This window comes from Hippoglossus hippoglossus, chromosome 13, assembly GCF_009819705.1.
Source record: "Hippoglossus hippoglossus isolate fHipHip1 chromosome 13, fHipHip1.pri, whole genome shotgun sequence".
In the NCBI taxonomy this organism is placed as follows: Eukaryota; Metazoa; Chordata; class Actinopteri; order Pleuronectiformes; family Pleuronectidae; genus Hippoglossus; species Hippoglossus hippoglossus.
Genome location: NC_047163.1, coordinates 4,509,628 through 4,533,520, shown reverse-complemented (window position 1 = coordinate 4,533,520; position 23,893 = coordinate 4,509,628). Strand labels below are relative to the sequence as shown.

General features: G+C 43.6%; 1 protein-coding gene across 2 annotated transcripts in view; it reads left to right on the top strand.

Annotated features, from left to right (window-relative positions):
• Positions 1-23,893, top strand: part of gab2 (GRB2-associated binding protein 2) — a 35,082-nt gene that overhangs the window by 7,245 nt on the left and 3,944 nt on the right. For both annotated transcript variants that reach the window (XM_034604457.1, XM_034604456.1), the window contains exons 2-3: positions 8,699-8,999; positions 21,808-22,036. In XM_034604457.1, the coding sequence (XP_034460348.1) occupies positions 8,699-8,999; positions 21,808-22,036 (530 nt within the window). The remainder of the gene's footprint in view (positions 1-8,698; positions 9,000-21,807; positions 22,037-23,893) is intronic.

The window sequence follows — 23,893 nt, the reverse complement described above, 5'->3', positions numbered from 1 at the left end:
TAACACTGATAACTGTAAATAAGATGAGATTAGCCTGTTGTGATGTGTCGTGTTTCCACTTCTTGTAAAACACTTGACACTACTTACTGATAGTTTGTCGGAGTTGGAAATGTGAAGCGTTGAGTTGGATACATGTAGTTAAACTGAAAAACAGCGACAGTCACGCTCAGGTTATTGCAGTAATTCATCATTTGAGGCGGAGAGACGGTGGGAAAAAAAACAAATCTTTTATTCATGATATCTTCAAACCACCTTACAAGTGGGCATGAAGCTGATAAAAGAGAATCACATCTCAAAAACACCACAAACAATCCTACACGTCTCACCAGTGCTTAGTATAGAAACAAAGAAGGAAACAGGAAGTAGGTAATCTGCACTGTGTTGTACAAATAAATATATCTGATGTTTTATAGAAATATACATCGATTATTTCCCCAGAAACTAAAGAAAATATTTTAAAAAAATATCGCAATGTTAAGGAAAGTGGTAAAAAAAAAGGCCTCTGCACTAAAATAGAAAGAGTTTGATGCAATTTGTTTCTGAGTAATTTGCTGACAACTAAACCTGCATGGGAAAAACCATAACTTCCTTTAAGTGGTAATTAGAATTTGTTTTGTTTCTACTTCGTATCAACACCGCTTCGTTTGGCGCATTTGTCTTCTTCTGAAGATCCAGACAGGAGATGAGTCATTGCTCTTCAGATGAAGGAACTGAGATTTCCTACAACTGAAACTCAGATGAGAATAAACTCTGAGTAATGTACAAATATAGACGGAACACGGTGAGACGATGTCAACCGAGATCAGCAGAGACACTGGTGTCCCTCACTGAAGTGTCTGGAGTCTCCAGGTGACTCTTCAGATGCCAGTGGTGGAGTTTCACAACCCCAGAAAATAGTAGAGGCACAATAACGGACATTTTATAATCTGGATGTTAGAATCAGATTTTCTGAATTTCTCCAGTAATCCGTATGATGCAATGGGGAACGTTGGTTTTACCAAAGGAATTCTATTTACACCACAGGGTTCGTAAAGGAGAACTTGAATTGAGCTGATTCTTCATCACGACTGAAACAGTTACGGAAATAGAGGCCAGGCCGATTTTGCATATTCAGAGATGTGCAAAGGCAAAGTGAGGCAAAGGTGGAGTTTTACATTCAAGCCAGTTTAAGACCTTGAAGGGATTTTCCGTGATGGGAATTTTTTTTTTTTGTAACAAACTCAACAACTCCTGGTGCTAAACGTAGCGTTGGACAATAATAAACAACAAAGAAACGAAAAACTAAAACTATGTCAAGGTAAAACAAAATCATATCAGTCAATATCAATAATATCACAATAAACGTCACACTATTATTGCTTTAACGTTTAGAATATGAAATGTTAGTTAGTTAAACTTTGATGAATTCAATTACAAAACCTGCTGTATGTAGCATGATGTGTTTTAAATGCATTTGCCTTAGATGTGAGATTCCAGATGCAGCATCGGCATCAGACTGTAATGGTGCACACAGCTGAGTGAGGAGAAATACCTCCAGTCCCCCATAGCCGCTGTGACATTAGAGCTGGAGTGAAGGTGCAACAAATTACGGTGCTCAGGTCAGCTTCTCCCCTTGAATGTAAATGTCCCCCCCCCTTGTTTTATCTGCCCTTGTGCATCTGAATCCACCTTGGGTGGAACCGGAGAGACCAGGAGGAGCTTCGTGCTCGGCGTACGCACCCCAGATGTGTACGAGCAGCAGCAGATGGCAGAGGCAGGGGAAGTGACACAAAGAGTTCTGATTAAATATAATGCTCCCCATTAGTCACAGTGTCAGGGCGGGCTCACTCTAAAGACGCTCAGCCTTCTGCTGATACCGGGGACGTGGCAAGAGATTACTCACGTTCCTCATGATGGAAGTGTTCGCCTGCAAATTGAGGCTGATTCTATTCACTGAGAGCTTTTGAGGGCTTGTGTTTGCAGGATATGCGGCAGATTTTTGCAGAGCGTAGAGAGCGAAACGAGGACTGGAGGCTCCAAATGCAGCTTTTCATCAGCGGCGCACCTGTAGGATGGAGCGTTTTCCATCACGCTCATGTTGTGGCATTGTGCACGGAATCATATTCGCTGTAATGTCATTGAAGCTGAATCCCATCAGGCTCGGTTGTAAATGGGTTTCAGAGCTGACGTCTTTGTGAAAGTGGCCGTTGGAGAGGACCCTGTGTGTCTCTGTGCTCTGTGGCTAATCTCCCACCTTCTTCTATTAACACACTAGAATGTACAGGCCTGTTTTTTGGTCTTATCTGCATGCGTTATGTCTTGCAGCTGCCCGGCCCTTCAAGGTCAGTGTTTTGACTTTTGGGGAAACACGAGCGGTTTGATTTAAATTGCCGCGATGCTCTAATGCATCCGTTGGACCCAAACGCCTGTAGCCCCAGACACTCTGTTTAACATCTCTCCGTGTTTACTTCTCTGGGTACACGGACGGGACTGAGCCACGTCCAAACCCCGGGGAGCATCTGGATCTCTTCAGCACTTGAGACAGATAAACGGCGGGATTTGCTGAGAATACAAAATGGCCACACGTTGTTGGCACGGCCGCTCTCCTGTTTTGTTTGTGACCTGAAGTTGTTGGAAATGCTCCAGAGATGTGCATTATAAACTTTGTCCGGGGCAGCTGTCTGCTCAACGTCTTACTCAGAGCGGACATGTGGAGCGTTGTGTAAACTGTCTGACTTCCAAGAATCGTCTCCATGCGCTCTCACGTCCATTTGTGTGGTTTATTTTAGCGCACTGCTGTATAAACTGCCGTGTCTCCCACAGAATTTACTTCTAATTTCAAAAAAGTACTTTATATGAGGTGCTCCGCTGCAAATATTGTAATTGCTAAGAACTTTGGGGCAAATTAAAACTATAAAGTCTCTCAGTAGAGCACAAACTGCTGCTCAGACCTGCCATGTCCCCTTAGATTCAATTAAGCGGCACCAAATTTCACACACTTTTAGAAATTAGTCCCTTAAATACACCTTTTTTTCATCAAAATGCATGAATTATGTCAAAAAATTTGGTCATAAACACACCCTATTTTGCAAAGTTAAAGAAAAAGTGATTTAATGGGTTCTTTATTGGCCCATGTCCCACGCTTCCACCGAGTTTCATGAAAATCCATTCAGGATTTCTTTGCGTAATGCTGCTGACAAACAAACAAAGAGACGGAAGTAACAATGTACACATGTCCATGTCCTCATGTTCTACACATAACAACGCTCAGGCCAGGTTGGCCCCACTGACGCACGCTCTCATTGAAAGACAAGTTTTGAATGTCTGAAATTAAAAAGTGCTTTTGTGTAAATTTCCAGGCAATTATTCTTCACATGTAGCCGGACTGCATTCCATCGCCGGCTGAATCTCCCCGTCTGTTCCCGTAATGTGGGCTGACGTGTGACCCGCTATTGATTAGAACTAGATAATCAGGGCTCTGTCATCATTGTCCGTCCAGCTTTGTCCCCCTCACCAGCACATTAACCAGAATCAGTGTCCGGGCAAGTCGGCTCGTACAATCGTGGCCATTATGGCAGGTCCCACCTTTTTTAATTCATGCATCGCAAAGTGGATTCACTGCCGCTCCTGCTGTCGGGAGGAGTTTTCTGGGAAGATGAAATTCAAGCTTTGTTCAGCCACCAGAAGGGACGAGAAGCGAAGTCACTGATGTGCTAAATATTCCTCTTTTGTTCTTCGCTGACTCTGAAGAGCCTGAGAACAACAACCACAGAGAATAGATGTGGGAGGGATGCTTCATTTGAGTCTTTACTTAGAGCAGCTTTTTACTCTTCTGCAGTCATTCATAATACAGTTGAATATATAACCTTTTACATGAGAAATTCAAGAAAACAATAATCCTTTTTGTTCAAATGCTGCCTTTGTTTGTATAATATAAAATGAAATAATAATTGAAATCAAACACTTATATGATCAAGGCCCATTTTCATTTTATTTGGAGCTCACTCCACTTTCCCTTCCTCTCTTAAATCTCTCCATGCCCAGTCCCATGCCCTCAGAACACACTGGTTCCTTTCCAATTCACCTTTTATCCCAATTAAGCATCAATGGCCGAGCACCAGTGGGTTTCATCGCAATCACGAGCGCTGATGTGCCGCCGCTCACATCAAACAGGCGACACGTAGCCCGAGGCCTCCAGTTCGTACGTAGCCAAGCGTTTGAAGTCACAAGAGGTAAATCGGCGCTCCGCAGCACATGACCTTTACCAAAGCAGGTAATACACGAGGAAGCGGTGTTTGTGCAGCTGTGAGTTGTGTGTCCGGCAGCAGCAGGTAACGCAGGAGAGTCAGAGACAACAACCTGCTGTCTCCTCCTCCGCCGCTCTAATAGGAGCAGAGGTAAACAAAAACTATTCCAACCTTCTTCTACGTGGATAACAAACGTGTTTAGTTTGGATGTTTGCTCACGCACATTTAAAAACATGTTGACTGATGCTTATCGACAGGCCTGTTGACACAGCCTACTACACACACACACACACACACACGCACACGCACACACCACATATTGCTCTGTGGCCGTAAAAGACACACCTTGGATAATTGTTTTGGCCGCAACCATCTCTACAGTGCATTAGAACAGAGAGTGATAAGTTTTGTTTTGTTCTATTATACATGTGCAAATACAGTTAATGGCTGCAGTGACTTACGAGCTGCGGTGGACGACACACACCAGACTCCGTGTCCCTTTTTTATTCCTGTGAACCGAGCGCTTTTGTATGAAATTTTGTTTGTTTTCCCACAGAATCATTGTTTTGCCGACTGCCAGGAATAGAGCCACAGCATGTCCACCTATCAACATGCGGAGAGACAAAAGGAATCGACCAGACAGACTAGTTTTGATCCTATTTTTAGACGCAAGAAAAGAATTGTTTTGTAATGTTTTCATTGCCGGCCACTGAAAATAGATGGAGGACTCGTGTGGCTCCTTTGTAGCCCGACCAGTCTCTGTGTGTGTGTGTGTGTGTAGCCGGCTGCCGTCAGGACAAATGAGACAATGTTGGAACAAGGAATGATCAAGCTTATATGGGATGATTGAATAAAGCTGAAGGGACTAGCGGCCGGGTTTTCACAGATGTGGATGGCTGCACTTCTTTTTGTGCTTCAAGTGGGAGCAGGCGATCCTTTGAGACCCTCAAATTACATGTTATTTATAGTCAAGTTTTCCTAATCGCTCACTCTACAATTTGTCTGCAACGTGTTTTTTGCTTTTCGCTCTCACACACGTCTGCTTGGATTTGACCTTTATTTGACTTTTGTCTCCTCTGTCCCATGTCTCATGCAGCGTCTGTCTTTGATATCGTGTTAGTTGGGGATGTGATTAGCGAACTCTCTCTGTGTTCCAGTGCACTGTCCAGTCCACTTGATAACAAGGGCAGTGTGTCTATGCTTTTTTTTTGTTTTTTTTTTTGGGAACAGTGATGTAGTTTCAAACCAGAGCCATGATGGGGGGGAGGGGAAGGTTGGAGAGCTGGGAGAGTTCAGCCTAGTTTTACAGCTTCCCAGTGCTTAGACAATGATCGATGGGCTTAGACATGCTCTGTAGGACATGGCGGTGGGTGGGTTCGCTCGTTTCGCTGTGTCCTCCTCCCCCATGATTTACTTCGCTGGGGAAGTTTTTTTTTTTTTTTTTTTTTTGCAAATTCGAAAAAAGTGCATGAGAAAGAGATAAGAGAAGCCGCGCTGCCAGTTGAGATGTTTTTCCTCCGTCAGAAAGTGTAACGGAGGGAAATATAAATTAATTTGTTCTCGAGTTAAGCAGCAACTGCCTTTACCGTCGAAATACTCGTTCTATATTTAGTCAGATAAGGTCCTTTTTTAAATGAGCTGTCTTCCTCTGTGGTGGAGAGCTGCTGCTGTCTTGGGTTAATATGCTGGCTGCAGCTGAAGGATGCCAGGAATAACCCAGATGGGTCACACTGACCTCGTGAAACTGGGCACTGCTCCAGGTCTCAATTAACTGACGCTCGCTCTTTCCAGAAAAGGCAATAATATTTAAATGGGGTTTGTAAGAGTTATAATCTTTCTGACTCGTGTAGTCTCGCTAAACTAAGAGGCCATGTGGACTTGGGAGAAAAGAGAAATGTGAATGTTTCTGTGGAGCGGTGTGATGACTCCACTGTATTTTATTAAAGGAAGTTCACCCTCCAGTTGGGTCCTTTAGACGGAGACTTGGGGAGTAACGCTCTTGGAATTTGTCTGCCCACACCCTTTACCAGTATAATCTGCACCTAATGCATAGTTGTCACACAAACTGCAGAGCTCGCCACTGGTCCGTGTTTGTTCCTTCATCTCAATTCAAAATCTGTTGGAAATGTGACGCTACCAGGTGGACCAATCGCAGCGTAGTTACATTTTTAGGAAAGTGAACGTCAGGGTACAGCCCAATTCATGCTTCTGTCTCTAATCCACGCGGAGCCGTTCCCTGACGCAATTTTTTAATTGAGTTGAAGGAACGAATCACGAAGCATGAATCGGCCTGAAGATGTTCACAGCAGCAAGAATCTACTATCAACACCATTAAGGCCATAGTGCCTCTTATCAGTGGATCAGTCTGACAGAACATACGGTGAAGAAGTCTCACCCCCCCCCCCCCCAATACCTCTGACGTTCAGCTTCGTGATGAAGATGAGATCGAAATCTGCACTTCCTGGAAAAAGAGGAAGTGGGTTGCTGCCACCTCTTTGCTGCGTTGGCTTCTCGGAGGAAAAGCAAACAAAACTGGCAGCATAATGAAATGATAAACATTTTGCATCAGAAACAATGGACACAATCTCAAAATATAGTGATGAGTCATGATGTTATTTCCACTTGATTTACCAGCACTTTATAAAGACTTTATAAATATTTAGTTCAATAAAATACGGCAGGTTAGACACTTAAAGCAGCAATTTGCTTAATTAAAAATAAAAGCTGCAAATCAAATATTTGTTGTAAATTAAAAAAATATATTTTCAGTCAATGGACCAAAGTAAATATTTGATTATATCACGAAAGTGAAATCACCAGTTGAAGCAATATCCTCAAGGTTATATATTATTTACTGTGAAAACAATTGTTGATAAGTTTAATATTTTTCAACCTGTTTCCAGGTCCAAGGTTTTTTTATTTTCCAAATCTGAAGGACGCGGCCGCCGACTCAAGACGTAACCCTGTTCTGTTAAACCCAACAATGGCTGAAGCTCCTGCAATTAAGCAACTACCTCGGCTAGAAACCACATTCGGTGGCAGGAAAAACATAGAAATAGCCCCGTTTATGTGTATATAACATATATAATATGTCTTTTATGTAGATACAAGAAAACCGTATCTTCCACGTTGTTAGCGTTAGCACTGAAAACCTGCATCACTGAAACCAAAAAGGAAAAGTGCCATCCTGCAGCTACTTAAACTGCACGATTGATTTATTTGACTCAGAAGCACCACAGCATTGATCAATGAGCAGAATGCATATTAAAAATTAATGTGGAGTCAGAGAGGCACTGAAGAGGCCTTGTCCACTGGAGACATCCCAGACCTCTCAGTCCCAGCGTCCCAGTGTGGTGTGACAGATAACCAATATGCACAACACCGTAGTGCTGAAGCTGAAATTGCTAACATCATAAATTTAACAGCGTATACGAATATGTAGCAGATATTTCCAGGGGAACATGGTGGACGTTTGTGCATCTGTATGGTGCAAACCTGTTTTTTTGGGGGGGGGTGGGTGGGGTGGGGTGGCGTTAGCCTTGCGGCAGTGTCTGTGTTGATGGAGAGCGAGGGGGTGGGGGGGGGGCCCCGCAGGATCCTGTGTGTCAGCAGCCTGCATGTGAGAGACATTGCCTGGCGGAAGTGCATCACTGGCAGATGTCCAAAAAGTCCCCCCTGCTCAACCCCCCCCCCCCCTTTACTCCCCCTTTCCCTTCCTGGTCTATCTTCCTCTTTTGTCTCTGGGCACAGAGAACACAGAGTCCCTTTAAGACGGCCACTGGGAAAACGTATGGATGTGTTGTAATCAAGGCCACTGTTCTTCCTTTGTGCTTCCCCCCCAGTTGAGAAATGCAACAATGGCGTTGTTGGTGCCACATGTTGCATTTGGACGCTTCCCATTCTGGAGTCCTCTCTGCTGGCATCAGTGGAGCATGCACTTCTGCTGTGTTTATGACTCCAGCTGCAGTCACACAGTCGTATGCAGATGTAGGATGATTTCGTGTGGACCAAAGTGCTGTCACTCATCAGTTGTGGAGGCGGGAGGAGCCTGCAGTCTCTTAACAAAGCTGTCGCAGAGGAGCTGTGCGTCTGTCTCCGCTCGTGGGGGGGGGGGGGGGACATCAGCACAGGAAATACGTTGGCACCTGCTGCCTCATTCCCGCCGCCTCTGAACGTGCACATGCAAACCACACACGACCACGTGCGTGCCACAGTAAACCTGCTCAAAGTTAGCAAGACGTGATCAACAGTTTACACCACAACCCAAGTCCAGCTGTTGACACATGTCACTGCAACATTCTGCAGCGTGCGTAGTATTCTGCATCATTGTGTTATTTTAAAAAGTTTGTGGCCTCGTTGAGCTTCTGTCAAAATCCAATTTGAATGAGAAATTTCGATTTGGCTCCACTGGCTTTTTCTTTTGTGTATTATTGTCACGTTCTTACCTTTCAATTTTTCATGCTTCTCCCCAGGCGTGGAAGAAACGCTGGTTCATCCTTCGCAGCGGCCGCATGAGCGGTGACCCCGACGTTCTTGAGTACTACAAGAATGACCACTCCAAGAAACCCATCCGGGTCATCGACCTGCACTGCTGCGAGCAGGTGGACTGCGGCCTGACCTTTAAGCGGAAGGAGTTCCAGGACAGCTTCGTGTTTGACATCAAGACCTCGGACCGAACCTTTTACCTCGTAGCGGAGACCGAGGAGGACATGAACAAGTGGGTCCGCTCCATCTGCCAGCTGTGCGGGTTCAACCAGTCGGCTGACAACCACGGTAGGGAGCCCTGACCTCTTTCTGCTTGATGCTCCATCACTCTGCTTCTGTGTGTCTCTTCTCTGTCTCTGCTGTTACCCACATTAGTAGTTCTCTGACATTGTTAACCGCACCGATTTAATATCAAATTAGCTGATAACAACTCATAATAACATCTCAAAATGACCACAATAATTAGGCCCTTTAATAAAAATTGTTTTGTATCCTTTTGTCAATTTTATTCGTTCTTTCAACTTAGCTTAATTATCTAATTTTGGCCTCAAAGAGAATCACAGAAGAGTATCAAGCGTCCACTATTATTTAGTACTGAAATTATTAGTCAGTTAATAAATGTATCAATTAAACATAATCCAATAATTATTCAAATCTTTTCAATTATGTAAAAGTTCTGCTTTTCCTTATTTTATATCATTGTAAGTTAAATACCTTAAGTTTTCTCAGAGAAAATAAGCAATTTGAAGACGTCCCCTTATACTTTGGAGACAGTAATGGACATATTCTAAAACATGTTATGGTCAGAATAAACAGTACAATATGTGCAGTATATAGAGTATAATACTTCAGAGTGAAGTACCAAACAATACACTAGCATCTCTATCTGTCTCCCACTTTGCTTCCTCGAGTTATTTGGAGCAGCCTGCGTCTCAGTTTTCACAAAAAAAAAATCAGCAGCAGAGGTCCGACCACATGATATCATCGGAGATCATGTTTTTTTCCATCTTTGTTATTTGAGAGAGAGGAATAGGAGCGACGCTGCCAAATAAATGGACACAGTGTCTGAGAGGCTAATCGATTTTTCTCTTAATTTGTTTTTATAGAAGGGTCTCATCGCTGCCTCTTGTAGTCAGGATGATGGAAATTCGTATTCAGGATGTGGGCCATCTGAAAAGGTTGAAGCAGAAACAGACACTCGGTTTCTTGTTGTTGTTTTTTTTATATTTTGTGTGTGAGGTTGGCTTATTTTCCACTGTTGCCACCTATGATAAGAAACTATCAGACAAGACACGACCACAACCTTTTCATGCACTAATGTTCATATGTTAAATCTCCCTTTATCACCTGAGCTTCACTCTGCTGTGACCTCATGTCATTAAAAACAAAAATACTGCGACTGGAAATGATGACTTGATATCAAAGACAGGTAGCTACGTTATCACAGACTCTCTATACTAATGTGGTTTCTATAGCTGCTGAGGGCTGATAGCATCTCTCTGCTCCTCGTGAGAAAATCAAGCAACTTATATTCAGCAGAGATGTTCCGATACCGATACCAGCAACATAAGTGCCTCTGATACTGCAGAAGATGCAGGAATCGGACATTGGAAAGTACTTGAATGTCTTTAAAGTAAGTTTCGTCCAGATAAAAATGCAATTTTCTTTTTACACAAATCGCTCCAAACCAGCCTCTGCACTGTAGAAGGTGCTGAGAAGAAGGGAGCTTTAGCCAGAGCTAGCTAAAACGATAAAATATCAGCAATTTGGCAATATTTTTATGGACAATTGCAACACTAGAAATCTCCTAAAGCATTTGAAGAACCACATGTAGAATATACAGCTGTTAAAATACGCCGAAGGGTTTGTTTCTTAGCAAGATTAAACAAAAACTACTGAAAGGATTAGTACTAAACTTGTTGGAAGGATGCAGTGTGGTTTAGGGAAGAACCTTGGGAATAATTTATGGGTCTTGATGCACAAAGGGAACTGATATTGATGCACGTGTGAAATTTGGTGCACAAAGTCCAGGTATCGGAATCAGTACTGAGAAGGGGAAATGGTACCGAAACATCTCTAATATTCAGTAAACTTTCTGTTTCGTCAAAGTCTGCGTAAACCCCCTCTCAGTTTCTTATTTTTGATGCTTTTGTGTTTCCAACCATCTGGCGGCTGGTGGAGGTTAATTCTTTGTGCACATGGTTGATCATCTGTAACGTGCATTATGTCCAGGTGTAGGATCACGAAAACAAACAGCTGTGCAGAGTGTAATAAACGTAATGTTCACATCATTTAGGGGAATCCCCCCCGGGTCCCAGTTCAATAATTAGCAGGGTCCTCTCAGGAGCTGTAGCCAGCAGGGCGTGGCGGGGAGTGAGAGGGTTTATGTCATGACCGCTGCATTAGTGATGGTGCTTTCTGTGAGTGTAAACACCACATCAGGCTTTAATCTGTCATCTCACTCTGTTTTCACTGAAACGTCGAGTCGCTGTTTCTGAGAAACTTTATCAGAAACTGTGAACCCTCCGTCCAAATGCAATTTTCACACTCTATTTCAGTCCAGGGCAAAGTAAAAAACTTGTTTGCGAACCGTCTTATTCTCTGAAAAATCCTCATTCTCACTCCTCTGTGTGCCAGGGGGCTGTAATTTCCAGGGTTTCTGTGAATATCACCCCCCCCCCCCCCGCCCCTGCCCCGGCACACATTAACCGATTCTGACTGGCATTTGACTAGCATTACTAAACCGAAACTAACACGTTCTTTAAGTGACTTAATGCTCTAGACAGCCATGGAGATGTTTTGGGGGAAAATGTTACGGTGCCTCTGACCTTATTGCCCCCGTATAGTACTCAATATTCTCAAGTAGCTTAAAACCTTCCATGCATTCATGTTTAAATAATGAACCAAACAGGATTGTAGATGTTATTGTTTCATATATCTGTTACGCACAGGCTTATTTAACCGCTGGTTCCCCCATTACGTCATTATCGCCGTCTTCAGTGAGTGGAAAAAGCAAAGAAATGAATCGAGAAAGGCAGCCGCGGATCCTGAGGTGATAGACCCACCAGCTGAAGCTTGTTCTATCACATGCGTCTTTTTTAATCTTCAACAGATACACACAGACACGCAAGATCTGTCGAAATAACATGTACCTTTTACTTTTGAAATCCATGTTCCATGACAGGCTTTTCCAGGGAAGAAGCTGTTGACTCATAGTGTTTGCAGATCCATCCCCCTCTTACTCGGAATAGCTCCGGCCTCCTGCCTCCTCCCTCGTGTGGTATCAAGTTGTTGTTGTCAGTATGACGCTGGAAATAAATACTCACCTCCTGTTTTCATCAGCACCGCCCTGGAATATAACTAAGCTGCTGTTTAAATGTGTTTTTTACACATTTGGAAAAACTGTCGAGACTGCTAATCTGAGACAAATATACATTTTGATGATTACAATACCCAGTCATAGTTCTTCTCAAGGGGTTTTTACAATCGCTGCCGCATATGATGCCCTCAGTTTCACAAAGGGTTGGTCTTAAAGATGCTATAACTCCTAACACAGCTAATTAGATACCAACAAAAGTAACTGGACCAGCACCAGCGTACGACCTCCTCGTACATGTCCAGGATCAGAAACAAACTACGGAGCAGGATGACGCAGCATCGACTGAACAGGAGTTGGACTTTGGCGACTTAATCAATGACAATGCTCCATAAAAAGTTTGCACAGCTCGTATTGGCTCGGTACGATGTTTTACTTTAGTTTAAGATAAGATAAGATCAATCTTTATTGATCCACACACTGGGGGAAATTCAGTTGTTGCAGCAGCAGGCAGGTCAGAATGAGGAGGACAAGAGAATAAATATATTTTAAAAAGGCAATAGAATAAAAACTTTTAATGAAAAATGCTGAGTATGTACAAAATGCTGAGTATGTACATTATATGCACCTTTCATTGTGGTTTGTATAACAATGTTACAAAGTAAAAAGCGAGCAAGTAAAAAACACTACATAAAGTTATTTTCTGTTAGAAATACTTTATTTTCAGTGAGAAATAGTATTTAATGTATTTATTTATGTGAGCTCTTAAAGTTGTACAGACTTGTCTTTACATGGTTATTAAAAGGCCGTAATTCAACTTGTGCAGAAAACAAACATAATTTCAAAGTGATTTTATGATGTGTGGCTGCGCGTTGCCTCGGGGCACATGGCGTGTTTGTGTGTACTAGTTGTGTATGTGCAGGGGTCTGTGGTTTGTTTGTCACCAGGTCCCGTGGTCCTGATAATCCCTCCGTGGATAGTTCAGATGATCGAAACGATCAACAAAACCCTCCAACCTATGACATCTTTCTGCTGTATTTCACAAATAGTAGCTCAAAAAAAGAAATGAAGTGTTAACACTCTTAAGAAAAACAAAGTGCCCTGGTTACGGTGGTAGGAGAACACAGACTCGCTGTGTGGAAACTTCTCCGCACATCTGACTAAACGGGGCTGGAACAAACTACCTGTCAACAATAAGGTGCATTGATGCAACAGCTGATGTCACTGAGCGTGTGTTGGCGAATTGGAGCATGTCAGATGAGAGGAGGGCTCTTGACACAACCTGACGACACAGTCTGCATCAGTATTCCTCCCACAGCGTCTCCCATCTTGATCTTTGCGCCCGCGAACATATCTTGTAAACGCTCAAGGAAGCCGAGCCGCCACTTCACCCCGCGGAGCTTCTATCAGCTGTATCTTGTATCTGCAGGTTTTTTATTTTGTAATTATACTTTGATTAAGTGACTCAGACATACGGGGCGGTAATTGGGAACTAACAGAGGACAACTGTTTACACACCTCTCTGAGCAGGAGAGGCTGACAGCTGCAGATCTGAGCCACCCGACAGACTGGGAGTTACCTCGCTGACGAAGAACAGACTCACTCGGATTACACAATCCCACAAACAGAGGAAGCACAAATACCAAGTTGTGTAGATAGCGTAGTGGAAGCAGGGAGAAGCTCCATCGGCCTGGAGATGGTGTTCTGCAGCCACAGCGTTTACACACACTGTTCACAATGTCAGATGTGTTGTTTTAACGTAGCCGCCGGTGCTGGTGTGAAGTACCAAAACGATTGTGAAAGGAATTAACCGGGCTTTGCCAAACACTGGTGTGTACTAAGTAGTGTTGACACGCAAGTATTTCCCTCAGATAATGGAAACCATCAGTTGTATCAACGTCTCCATCTGAACTGAACCTTTGGTTAGTCAGAGTTGGCTCCTGCCGCCTCTGGGAGCTGTGAAGTGGAGTTGGCCGAGGGCAGCACATGACGATCCAGTGTTACACAACTGTCGACAGCAACTCTCTCCCAGTCTATCTTCCCACTATGTCTCGATTAGTGTCTGTGCATTTTTCGTTTAGAGTCTGAGACCGATGTGATATGTGTTGCTCATCGTTCTGGGTCTTAAAATCCTCCTTTGTAATTAATCCTCCGCGCCCGGTGACAGTCATTGGTTGGATGCATTATTTTTTGGAGCGGGTGTCGATCGTTCTGTCCAATTGTTGTGAACCTGATATCTCAAGAATGCCTTCAGGGAATTTCTTCAAATTTGGTACAAACGTTTAGTTGGACTCAAGGATGAACTGATTCGATTTTGGTGTTTAAAGTTCAAGGTTGCATCACATCTTTTCCCCTTGCTAATCTAATATCTCAAAAAGGCTGTGAAGGTATCTCTTCAAATTTGGTGCAAATTCTCATGTGGTCTTTTCGGATCAAAGGTCAAAGTTCAAGGTCACAGTGAACTTGTGTTCTTGTGAACGTGATATATGAGGAGCGACCACAGGTAATTTCTTTACACCTGGCACAAATATTCACTATGACTAAAAGATGATCGGATTATAATTTAGAGGTCAAAGGTCAATATGACAGTGACCAAACAAAACTCTTTTTCGTCGTGAGCGTGTTTTCTTAAGAACACCTGAAGAGAATCATTTCAAATTTGGTACAAATGTTCACTAAGAGTCACAGATAGAGTGATTAGATTGAGGTGGTGAAAGGTCAAAGGTCACAGTAGCCTCACAAACCACGGTTCCCTTGAACATGATATTTCAAGTGCGCCTATAGGAAGTTTCTTTATGTTTTGATCAGTTTTCACTTGGACTTAAAGACTGACCACCACAACGGCAATGTGGTATTTATAATTTTACTTTTATTTACATTTATTTTACAGTTGTTTTATGTCTGAAAATGGAAACATTTATAGAAACTGATTTACGGTATACAGACCGCAATAGGTGCATATAAACATACAGTACATACATGCATACAGTATTTTAAATAAATGCAAACACTCCCATCCCCTCTCCTTTGAGGTCTCAGTACCCGTACACCTGCATGTCTGCCTCCTCTCCTCCCAAACTGCCCTTTGTCTGCATCGATTTTTGTAGGAATAATGAGGCTCCATGGCACTGGAAGGTCAGGTTTCTGCTGCCACAGAGCTGTCTGAGGACGGTTTGCTGTTGCTGCCACGGCTGCGCATCCCATTAAACCCACTGGCAGCATCTGAGGGATTGCTGGAAACCAGAGACTCGAGAATGCACTGTGCACACACCCATTGGTCCAAATCACCAGAGAGGATGGCAGAGATTTCTGTCGGTGAAAAAATAAAGAACAGAAGTCAGACATTAAAGGAAGTGCAAAGTGTGCATTGGGTTACGGTTTTATTGATTCCTTTATTTTTTTAACTGAGCAAAGGATAAATAGATGATAGATAAATGCAGATTTTTTTTTAAATTGGGCGTCTCTGCGGATTCTAATAACTCCTGTGATTGCCTGACACATGCATGCAGTTATTGTGTTATTGTGTGTTTCTAGGTCTCACAATCTGTTGGTGGGTGTTGGCGCTGTTGTTATCAGATACTGATGGCCGGGTGTGTGGCGTGTGTCTGCACCCAGGGAGACCCACCCCCGAGCGCAATCTAATGAATGGAACATCATCTCGTCAATCACGGGCTTTGTTCTGCTCTCTCTCTCTCTCTCTCTCTCTCTCTCTCTCTCTCTCTCCTGGCTGTTTGAACTCAGAGACGAAGCTCAACTAAGGGACGAGGTTTTCACTCGTCAGCACTCCTCTTTTCTTTTTTTTTTTTGTATGATGGCTACCACTCTGTTTTTTTCCCCTCCTCTGTAGTTTCCATGCTTTTCCCAGGGAAGAAATTCCATATTGTTATTCAGCGTTACTACTAAATTTTGGCATTTCCAGCGTCGGCATCAGCAGATTTGAAAAGCGCTTACGTTTATTCACATAGATCTTTCCAAGGGGGCGTTCACATTAAACCTCAGCTGTGAAGCCAGATTGATAACTTGTTGTGTGGCTTGAAAATGTCGTCATGGTGACAGTGATCAACATCATCGTGATCGAGGCTTTTACATCTTACTCGCGTCTCCAGTTTCCATAATAATACAAATGTTTTCATTGGAGAGAAATCTACTTAAACTCCCCCCTTGCTTACAAAGAAAAGGGGAAAGATTCAGTCTCCACTTACCATCAATGATTAAGGAGGGTCGTACTTGAGAGATAGTAAAGCTGTGGTCACTGTAAAATATGACATAAACCTTCCCTGACTAGACAAGAATTTCACTAAATAATCAAAATCATTCAATCAGTTTTGTAACATAATGAAATCAAGCTTCTCATTTTTTCTTGGAATTTTGTGATTATAAGATGCCGCAGAATTAAAATATCTTTTTAGGAAACTACAGTTGCGTGTTTGATTTCAGTTATTTTGTTGGTTATCAATGTTTTTCTACATTTTCTTTTCTTATTATTCTTGTTTATCCAAGAATAATATCATCTTTGCGAATTTAAAGCAAAATAATTCTTCGTTTTTTAATTTGGCATCAGCCTGATTCTTTAAATAACGAGTGGAAAAAGCCAATCCCTCTTAATGGAAGCTTACATCATTCAACCTGCAGTCGCATGGAAACTTTTGCTCTTTTGCCAACTGTTTATATTCAGTTCAGCTGATGACTGTAGATGTTTAGACTTGTTTTTTATTTTGTAATCAGCCTCCTGTCATACGGACAGGCCTCCCACTTCTGTCACAGTGTATTACATTGACTGTAATCAGTCGACTGGTGGTGTTAGCAGAGATATGAAGTGTAATGGCAGCGCTGCCTCCTTCTGTGCACAGAGGAATCCTTGTAACTGTGCACAAGTGTTAAAGTGTGTAAGATAAAGGTGAAAGGGATCTATGGGCAGAAATTGAATATCAAAATAATCCTAGTAATGTTTTCACGAGTGTGTTTCATCTAAATTGTACGAATTGTTGTTTTCTTTAACCCTAGAATGAGTCATTTATATTTAAATACTGTATATTTACATATTACAACAGAGATTGTTTTTGAATATTGAAAGTATTAAAGCGTATGATCACAGTGCTTATTTAAGCCAAATAAACTGTGGCTTGTTCAGCACGAGTTGATCAGGCTGCATGTTGACGCAATCGTAGAAACCGATTCAACCCAGAATCCACCCTGGAGCTCATCCTGACAGGATTACGACAGTGTATATCGTTGCCAAGAGCATCAACAAGTATCACATTCTGCCTTCATCAGGACTTCTGTGTTTGTTCCCGTTCTGTAATGCACTGCGCTGTCAGAACGGTTTATCCTGGGGTTTCTGGCCTGGTGTGGCTGCAGCCCTCTCCAGGTATACGTAGGTCCTGCAGTTTTTCCGATGACAGCACGAAAAGTAACACTCATCCTCCGCCACAAATTCTCTCAACTTTTCATCTCGCAATCCCGCGTCTCTCTCCCCCCCCCCATTGCTTCACAGCTACAGTATTTATCCACCCACGACCACCACCTTGCAGGAATGAGCCATTGTTTCTACATGCAGCCAAACTGTGTAATTCACTGGCCCCTGACGAGCCCGAGCCTTTTTAGGTGACTGATCAATCCGGCGTTTCGAGGCAAATTGATGTCGAAATGTGGTTAAGGGGGCGGTGCTCACGTGACGCCGCAGAGCGAGCAGGCACAGGGAAATAATGTGATCAGGGAAACGCTCCCGTGTGTCTGCTCTGCTTAATACACAACCGAGCGGTTTTCAAGGGAGGATGGAACAGCCATGTCACTTTGTTCACTTCAGCAGAGCGAGGAGGCCATTTTCTCTCTCTTCCTGCCGGGCGTCACGCTCCTTCGGTGCTAACAGCTCTGCTCGTTTTCCCTACCTATCCCATCTCGGCTCCTTCTTTCAGTTCTGTCCGTCTCGTTGAGAGCTCCCAACCCCCCCCCCCCACCCTGCTAACCACACATGCAAATGGATTCCACTATGTTGCCTCCTGGGACGCTGTGTTGCTTTAAAGAGCCACTGGTCCAGCATCCCCATGAAGGAAAACAAGTAATGCAGGATTATACCGTAACACAAAAGATTAACCCCTTTCTCCAGGTTCGATGCCTTTTTCCAAGGGCACCTTGACGGGGGATCGAACCTATTCCTTCACCTCTGTGTCACACGCCGGCCTCGTCCGGGGCCAAGCCCTGCAGAGCCTCGACACATCTGAGGTTAATTTGCAGAACCCGTCGTAGCCTTGTGAGCTCAGAGGCTATAATTCTTAAACACAATCTCTTATGAAACCATTAAGGAAATTGCGTTTTTCTAGTACTCACTTTGAAAGGCAGGTGGACAAGCGTGTACCCTCAGATGATTATTTTTGATGGAATATTTTAGGGGGGGGGGATGATAGCGATCCCGATGAAAAGCGCACAACAACACGTACCGAGAAAAAAATTCAAACGCTTCCCTCTTCCCTGATGTCTCCACCGGGCACACTTTCAATTCAATAGGTCAGTGATATGTTCTATTTCTGTATCTGGTTTCAGATTAGATTATCGTATGTCCTCTGCTAATTCTGGCCGGCCTGAGAGGAAATGAGCCCCCTACAAAGACGTTCTTGTTCTTAGCGATACAGCAGGGTTCTAATTTTGGCCCCCGGAGACCAGCAGCCAGCTTCTATTAGATTATGGTGAGAGAGCAGAAGAGACAGTAGGTGATGTATTAGAGAGAGTAATTGGAAGATGGCGCATGAACTTAGGGGCTCTTTGACCCGGAATAGCCATATGTCGCTCACCAACCAAAAAAAGGTCCTTTAATGCATCGCCGCTCTGATGTTTGTTTCAGGCCGAGGAATGTCGTGGGAAGAACGCTTTGTCTCTTCTAAGTGCTTTGTGTGATGGGGAAGTTTTCAGCGTTAGAAACCCAGAAATGACATTAAGCTTGTAACAACAACCCTTTATTTTACCCAGATGTATGACTCTCATGTGTTTGACGTAGTCTATTAAATTACTTACTTTTAGCACCTTGCATCAGATGACATAGCACATTAGCCAGTGGAGGGAATATTCCTGGAAGGAACCTGGTGGGGGGGGGAGGGAAGATTCAGTGTTTTTGTTTTCTGCTTTTTTTCTATTTCTGTGTTGTGGTTCCAGTGACTTGATGGAATTGCCTCCCAGTGGTAACATACATCATCAGACCCATTAGTGTCAGTGATGAGCAGTGTTGGCTCTTCCATCAGCCGGCCGGCCCAGTCCTCTTTCATTTCATACAGCGACATTTAGGGCACAGACACACACTCCTTGATAAGTATATTTTCACATTTTTAAATGTTTTTCCTCCTCTGCATTGAAGTGATCAATCCTGCTTGGTTTGTTTTTCCACGTTGCTCTGCACACGAGCCCGGTGGAGGAACTGGCTTTCCCTGATAAATCAATATATCTACCCGTGTTAGTGGGCCCCAGTACTCACCGCACTGGATGAAAGCTTTTACAAAGCTTTTTGTGGAGAAGGGAGATGATGCCTAAACAGCCTGAGGAGAGTGGAATCACTCAGAACAATGGTGTAATTGAGGATCATTGGGGGGGGGGGTGGAGTGGAGTCCCTGCCTGTGTGGCTTTGGGCCCGGGCATCTCACTGATGTCCACTGGCCTGAAGACCCAACAGCAGAGGCCCTTTTCCCCCCCAGGCATTGATGTGACCTCATTTAGCTAACTAGGCTCCAGAATACCCCCCCACACCCCACTCACCCCGCCCTCCAACCACTCCACATGCATACACAAACGCTCACCCACCACATGTGTGTGTGTGTTGTCTGTTTTTCACCGGGGCTGTGGTGTCTCTGTATGGTCACCACTCATCGTGACTCACAGAGCTCTGCCCTCTTGTTAAAAGGACGTTTGACCCGTAACGTTCTCTGTGAAGGTCTGAGAAAGGAGAGGGGCAGTGACGCAGCGCGGAGGAAATGACTTCATGTGCATCGTTTAGAGGAAAATATCTTTTAAATCACAGCTGAAGTAGGTTTGATAATATTTAATATTCACTGCTAGGAACCCGAACCCAAATCACAATATACATTTTCTCAAGGATCTTTACATAAACCTCTGGAAGCAGACTCAACATCTGCCTCGACCGGTTTGGGTGAGCAGGGAAAAATGGGGAAGAGAGGAGAGAAGAGAGAGAGAGAGATGGGGAGGAGAGGGGGGGAGAGAGAGAGACCAAGAACAGTTGTGTAACCATCATGTTTCAGCTCTGACTGACTGGTTGTTATAATCCAAACAATAAGAGAAATCTCGCTCTGTTTAAACGTGGCTCGCACATCTCCAGAAACATTCATCTCATCGGCTTCACACTTCTCACCCCGGTGATGAATTTGGTGCGATTTGGACACATGCAGAAGGTGAAACTTTGGTTTAAAAAAAGCAACCGTCGACTGTGAGAACAGCTCGTTCACAGCGACGGCAACTTGGTTGTGAGTCGTGCTTCGCTGAACTTTAAATAAACAGGTGAACAGCTCTTTGTGCAGGTTTTGTGGGTTTTGTGGACTGAATCCTGCAAAAGGCTCAAGTACTGCAGGTCCCTTTTACAGGTTCAGAAAGAAAACTGCAACCAGAGGACGAGCAAACAGCCCGTTCATATAACAGACAGGTTTAGAACAAACACTGCACTTGTTTTTTAAAGGAGAAGATTTACAGTTTCTCTCAGGTTTTCATCCTTGGACATATCTTTGTTTAAATCTTTAAACCTTTTTTAAATCATGCAATTTTCTAGCTGTCTCCTGAACCTCCTAGAAATTGCACGGTGCATTTTTTTTTACTTAAATTGAACAATTAGTCAAAGACACAATTGATATAAAAGCAGTTATTTGGGGCTGCAATGAATCTTATTAATTACCCCACACCCGTGATCATGCAAAACCCTCGCATTTACAGTGAAAAGACCAGAGCTTAGATTCTGCAGAAAGACCTGTTTTTCCTTTCTTGTTTCTTCCTCCTTGTGTTGCACACAGCTCCATGGGTCGATGGATCAGTGGGCCGCCCACTCTCTACTCCTCCAGCTCAGTGTGCGCCCCCTCGTTCTGGCCCCCTGCCCAGTCTGTGTGCAGTATCCCCATCTCAGATCTGCACTTCCTTTATAGCCTTTAAATGCAGATAACAGGGATCCTGCACGGAAACAAATGAGTGCACATTTATTTCTTGCACATTTGAATTTGTATATTTATTACCATGACTTATTTACTTTAGCTTTCCTGACTGTATGCTGTCTGTTTCTAACAAAGCACAGATCAATAGAGGGTTGTTTTTTTTTTTGATTTTGCAGGAGCATTTTGTTCTCACAGTCCTGCTGTGCAAAACAGTGCTCGGCTCAATAAAATCCAACAAAGCACATTGACCCTGGTCATAAAGGATAACTTGGATCATGTGCTTTTGGACCACTCGCACCCTGCAGCCCAAAAAAAGCAGAAGGACTCTGTTTTCTCTCCTCCCCTGAGACAGATCCGTCCTCGCTATTGATTAGAGAGCAGACTGAAAGCTACTGAATACAAGACTCCATGCAAAGCAAGGTCACGTCAAGGCTTGAACCCCTCAAATGAATTACACACTTTGACTTCAGGGGTTTTTTGACAACAAAAGGAAAATGTTTAAAGGATGATTACATGACTGGTCTTTGCTTTGTGGAGCATATGAATGTGCAGGACGCCTCGTCCGCACAAGACTGATTTAACATGTTTAAAGAAAAAACTCTTGTGGGGTTAAACAATCAATAACTTCAATTTCTCCCGTCTGCAGATGGCAGATCGCAACATATGCCACGTTCTGTCGGAGCAGATGTCAGCGGCTCCGCGGCCCCTCTGACCGGAGATCGCAAGTCCTCCGCCCCCATCCACTCCAGCCAGCCGGTCCTCTTCACCTTCGACGTGCCCGTGCGCCACACACACCACGGCTCCTTGTCCAACAGCGCGCCCCAGGACTACCTCCTCCTCCACCAGTGCATGAGCAGGAAGACGGAGAGCGCAAGGTAAAGGTCACGACCCTCAGGCGTCCTGTGTCAGTTTCCTGTTATCCGTTAATGCAGGTCAACGTACAGGTTTATGGCGCTTCCTCAGTTTAGAAGCCCCACGAGGGTTCGAACTACTGTTACGGGGGGGGAATTAGCTAACTGTGTGTGTTTGTGTGTTTTAGATTATTAATGTATTTTACAAGCAATCTGGTTGAAGAATATTAAAGTGAATATTCTAAACTTACTTATTTAATGTATTATTATTATTACTATTGTATAACTTACTAACTTGAAGGTCACCCTCCTAATGAAATCACATTTAAATTCACAAAATATCCTTGAGGTATTCTTTGAGAAATCAATAAAAAAATGTTGCAAGATCACGCATCGTAAAGATAGTGGGGAAAAGTTCTTGGATCCGCCCCCCTGATCATGGTTCACACCAAAATTGACTGGTTGATTAACAGATACAAACCACATCCTTCCCCCAAGTTCCGTGGAAATCCGCCCAGTAGTTGTTGTGTAATGCTGCCAACTGACTGACAGTGAAACAAACAGATGAACGCATAACTTCCACGGCAGCTACTACTACTAATAATATAATAATGATAATGATATATACGGAAAAAAGTGGAAAAGGGCGACATGGATCAACACAGAATCTGTCATTTTAATTCGCAGTATGGATAATTATTTAAAGATGACATGTAAATGTCTCATTTTGGTCCATCCAGTGTATTATATGCCAGAAAAATAAAATATATTTCAACTTAAAGAAGAGTTTAAACGATAAGTCGGTCACGAATCAAAAAGTGTGGATACTTGGTCAGCTGCTGTTTCCACATGGATATAAATGCATATGTTGACAGTTGTGCTGAGCATTAAAAACAAAGGCTTTTTTTTTATTAAATGCACTCCTGAGTTTTCTCCATTAACATTCCCCTCACCTCCAGTGGCCACTTCCAAGAATCAAAAAGGCAGCTGTAATAATGATGCCATTCTGCAGATAGGCCGTACAGTTAGATGATCAATGAGGTCGAGGCTGCAATTCATCACTGCTACAGGTCTGGACTCGCCCAGGATAGAATTGCCCTCTCAGCCGCACGATTTTCACATAAATCTGCTGCGCTGGACCTCGGTGGGACGCAGGAAATCAAACCGCACGATCCATCTCATCGGCTTTATGCAGATGTTTCCGTCACTCGCGCACCAGCGGCTACTCCGTGTGTCTGATAATTAAGACTGGCATCTGGTGATTTACGTCGGATTCAAATTGGTCTGATGACCGAATGGCGTGAATTAATCTGTGTGGAAAAAGCCGCCGTTCAGTTCCCAGTGACGGACGGAAAAATGATGAACAAAATTATTGATCGATGATCGAAAAAGATCCCGAGGAGGCAGCAAAATGTTTTGTCGATATTAATTACATCACTTTGATGCATTATTCATTCAAATCTGTTCCATTTATAACAAGGAACATTAGCCGCTAATGCATATGCATAAAATCTCAAAGTGAGATCAGCACGGACGTAAAGAAACGACTCCTCGAGGATTTCCTATCTTTCCATTGGACAACTTAGTCGGGCCATTGCTCAGCTAACTGGCTAGAAACGTCTGAGCTGTGCGCTTGTTGTAGTTGCTGCTCAAGGTCAGGCCCACGCCAAGCAGCCAGAATAAATGAGGCATGTCCCTGGGGTGTCTAAACCGAGGCCGACACACTGTGAGAAAGTCGCAGCGCTCGCCCTCTGAACGTGGACGCCCTCTCCCTGTCGACACGCCGGGAAACATGTAAACAAAATCAGCTCCTCAAAGAAATGAAATAAACAACAACCTGGAAATTCGATTCCTGCGCCGTAGCTGCACCAAGGTGCTCGA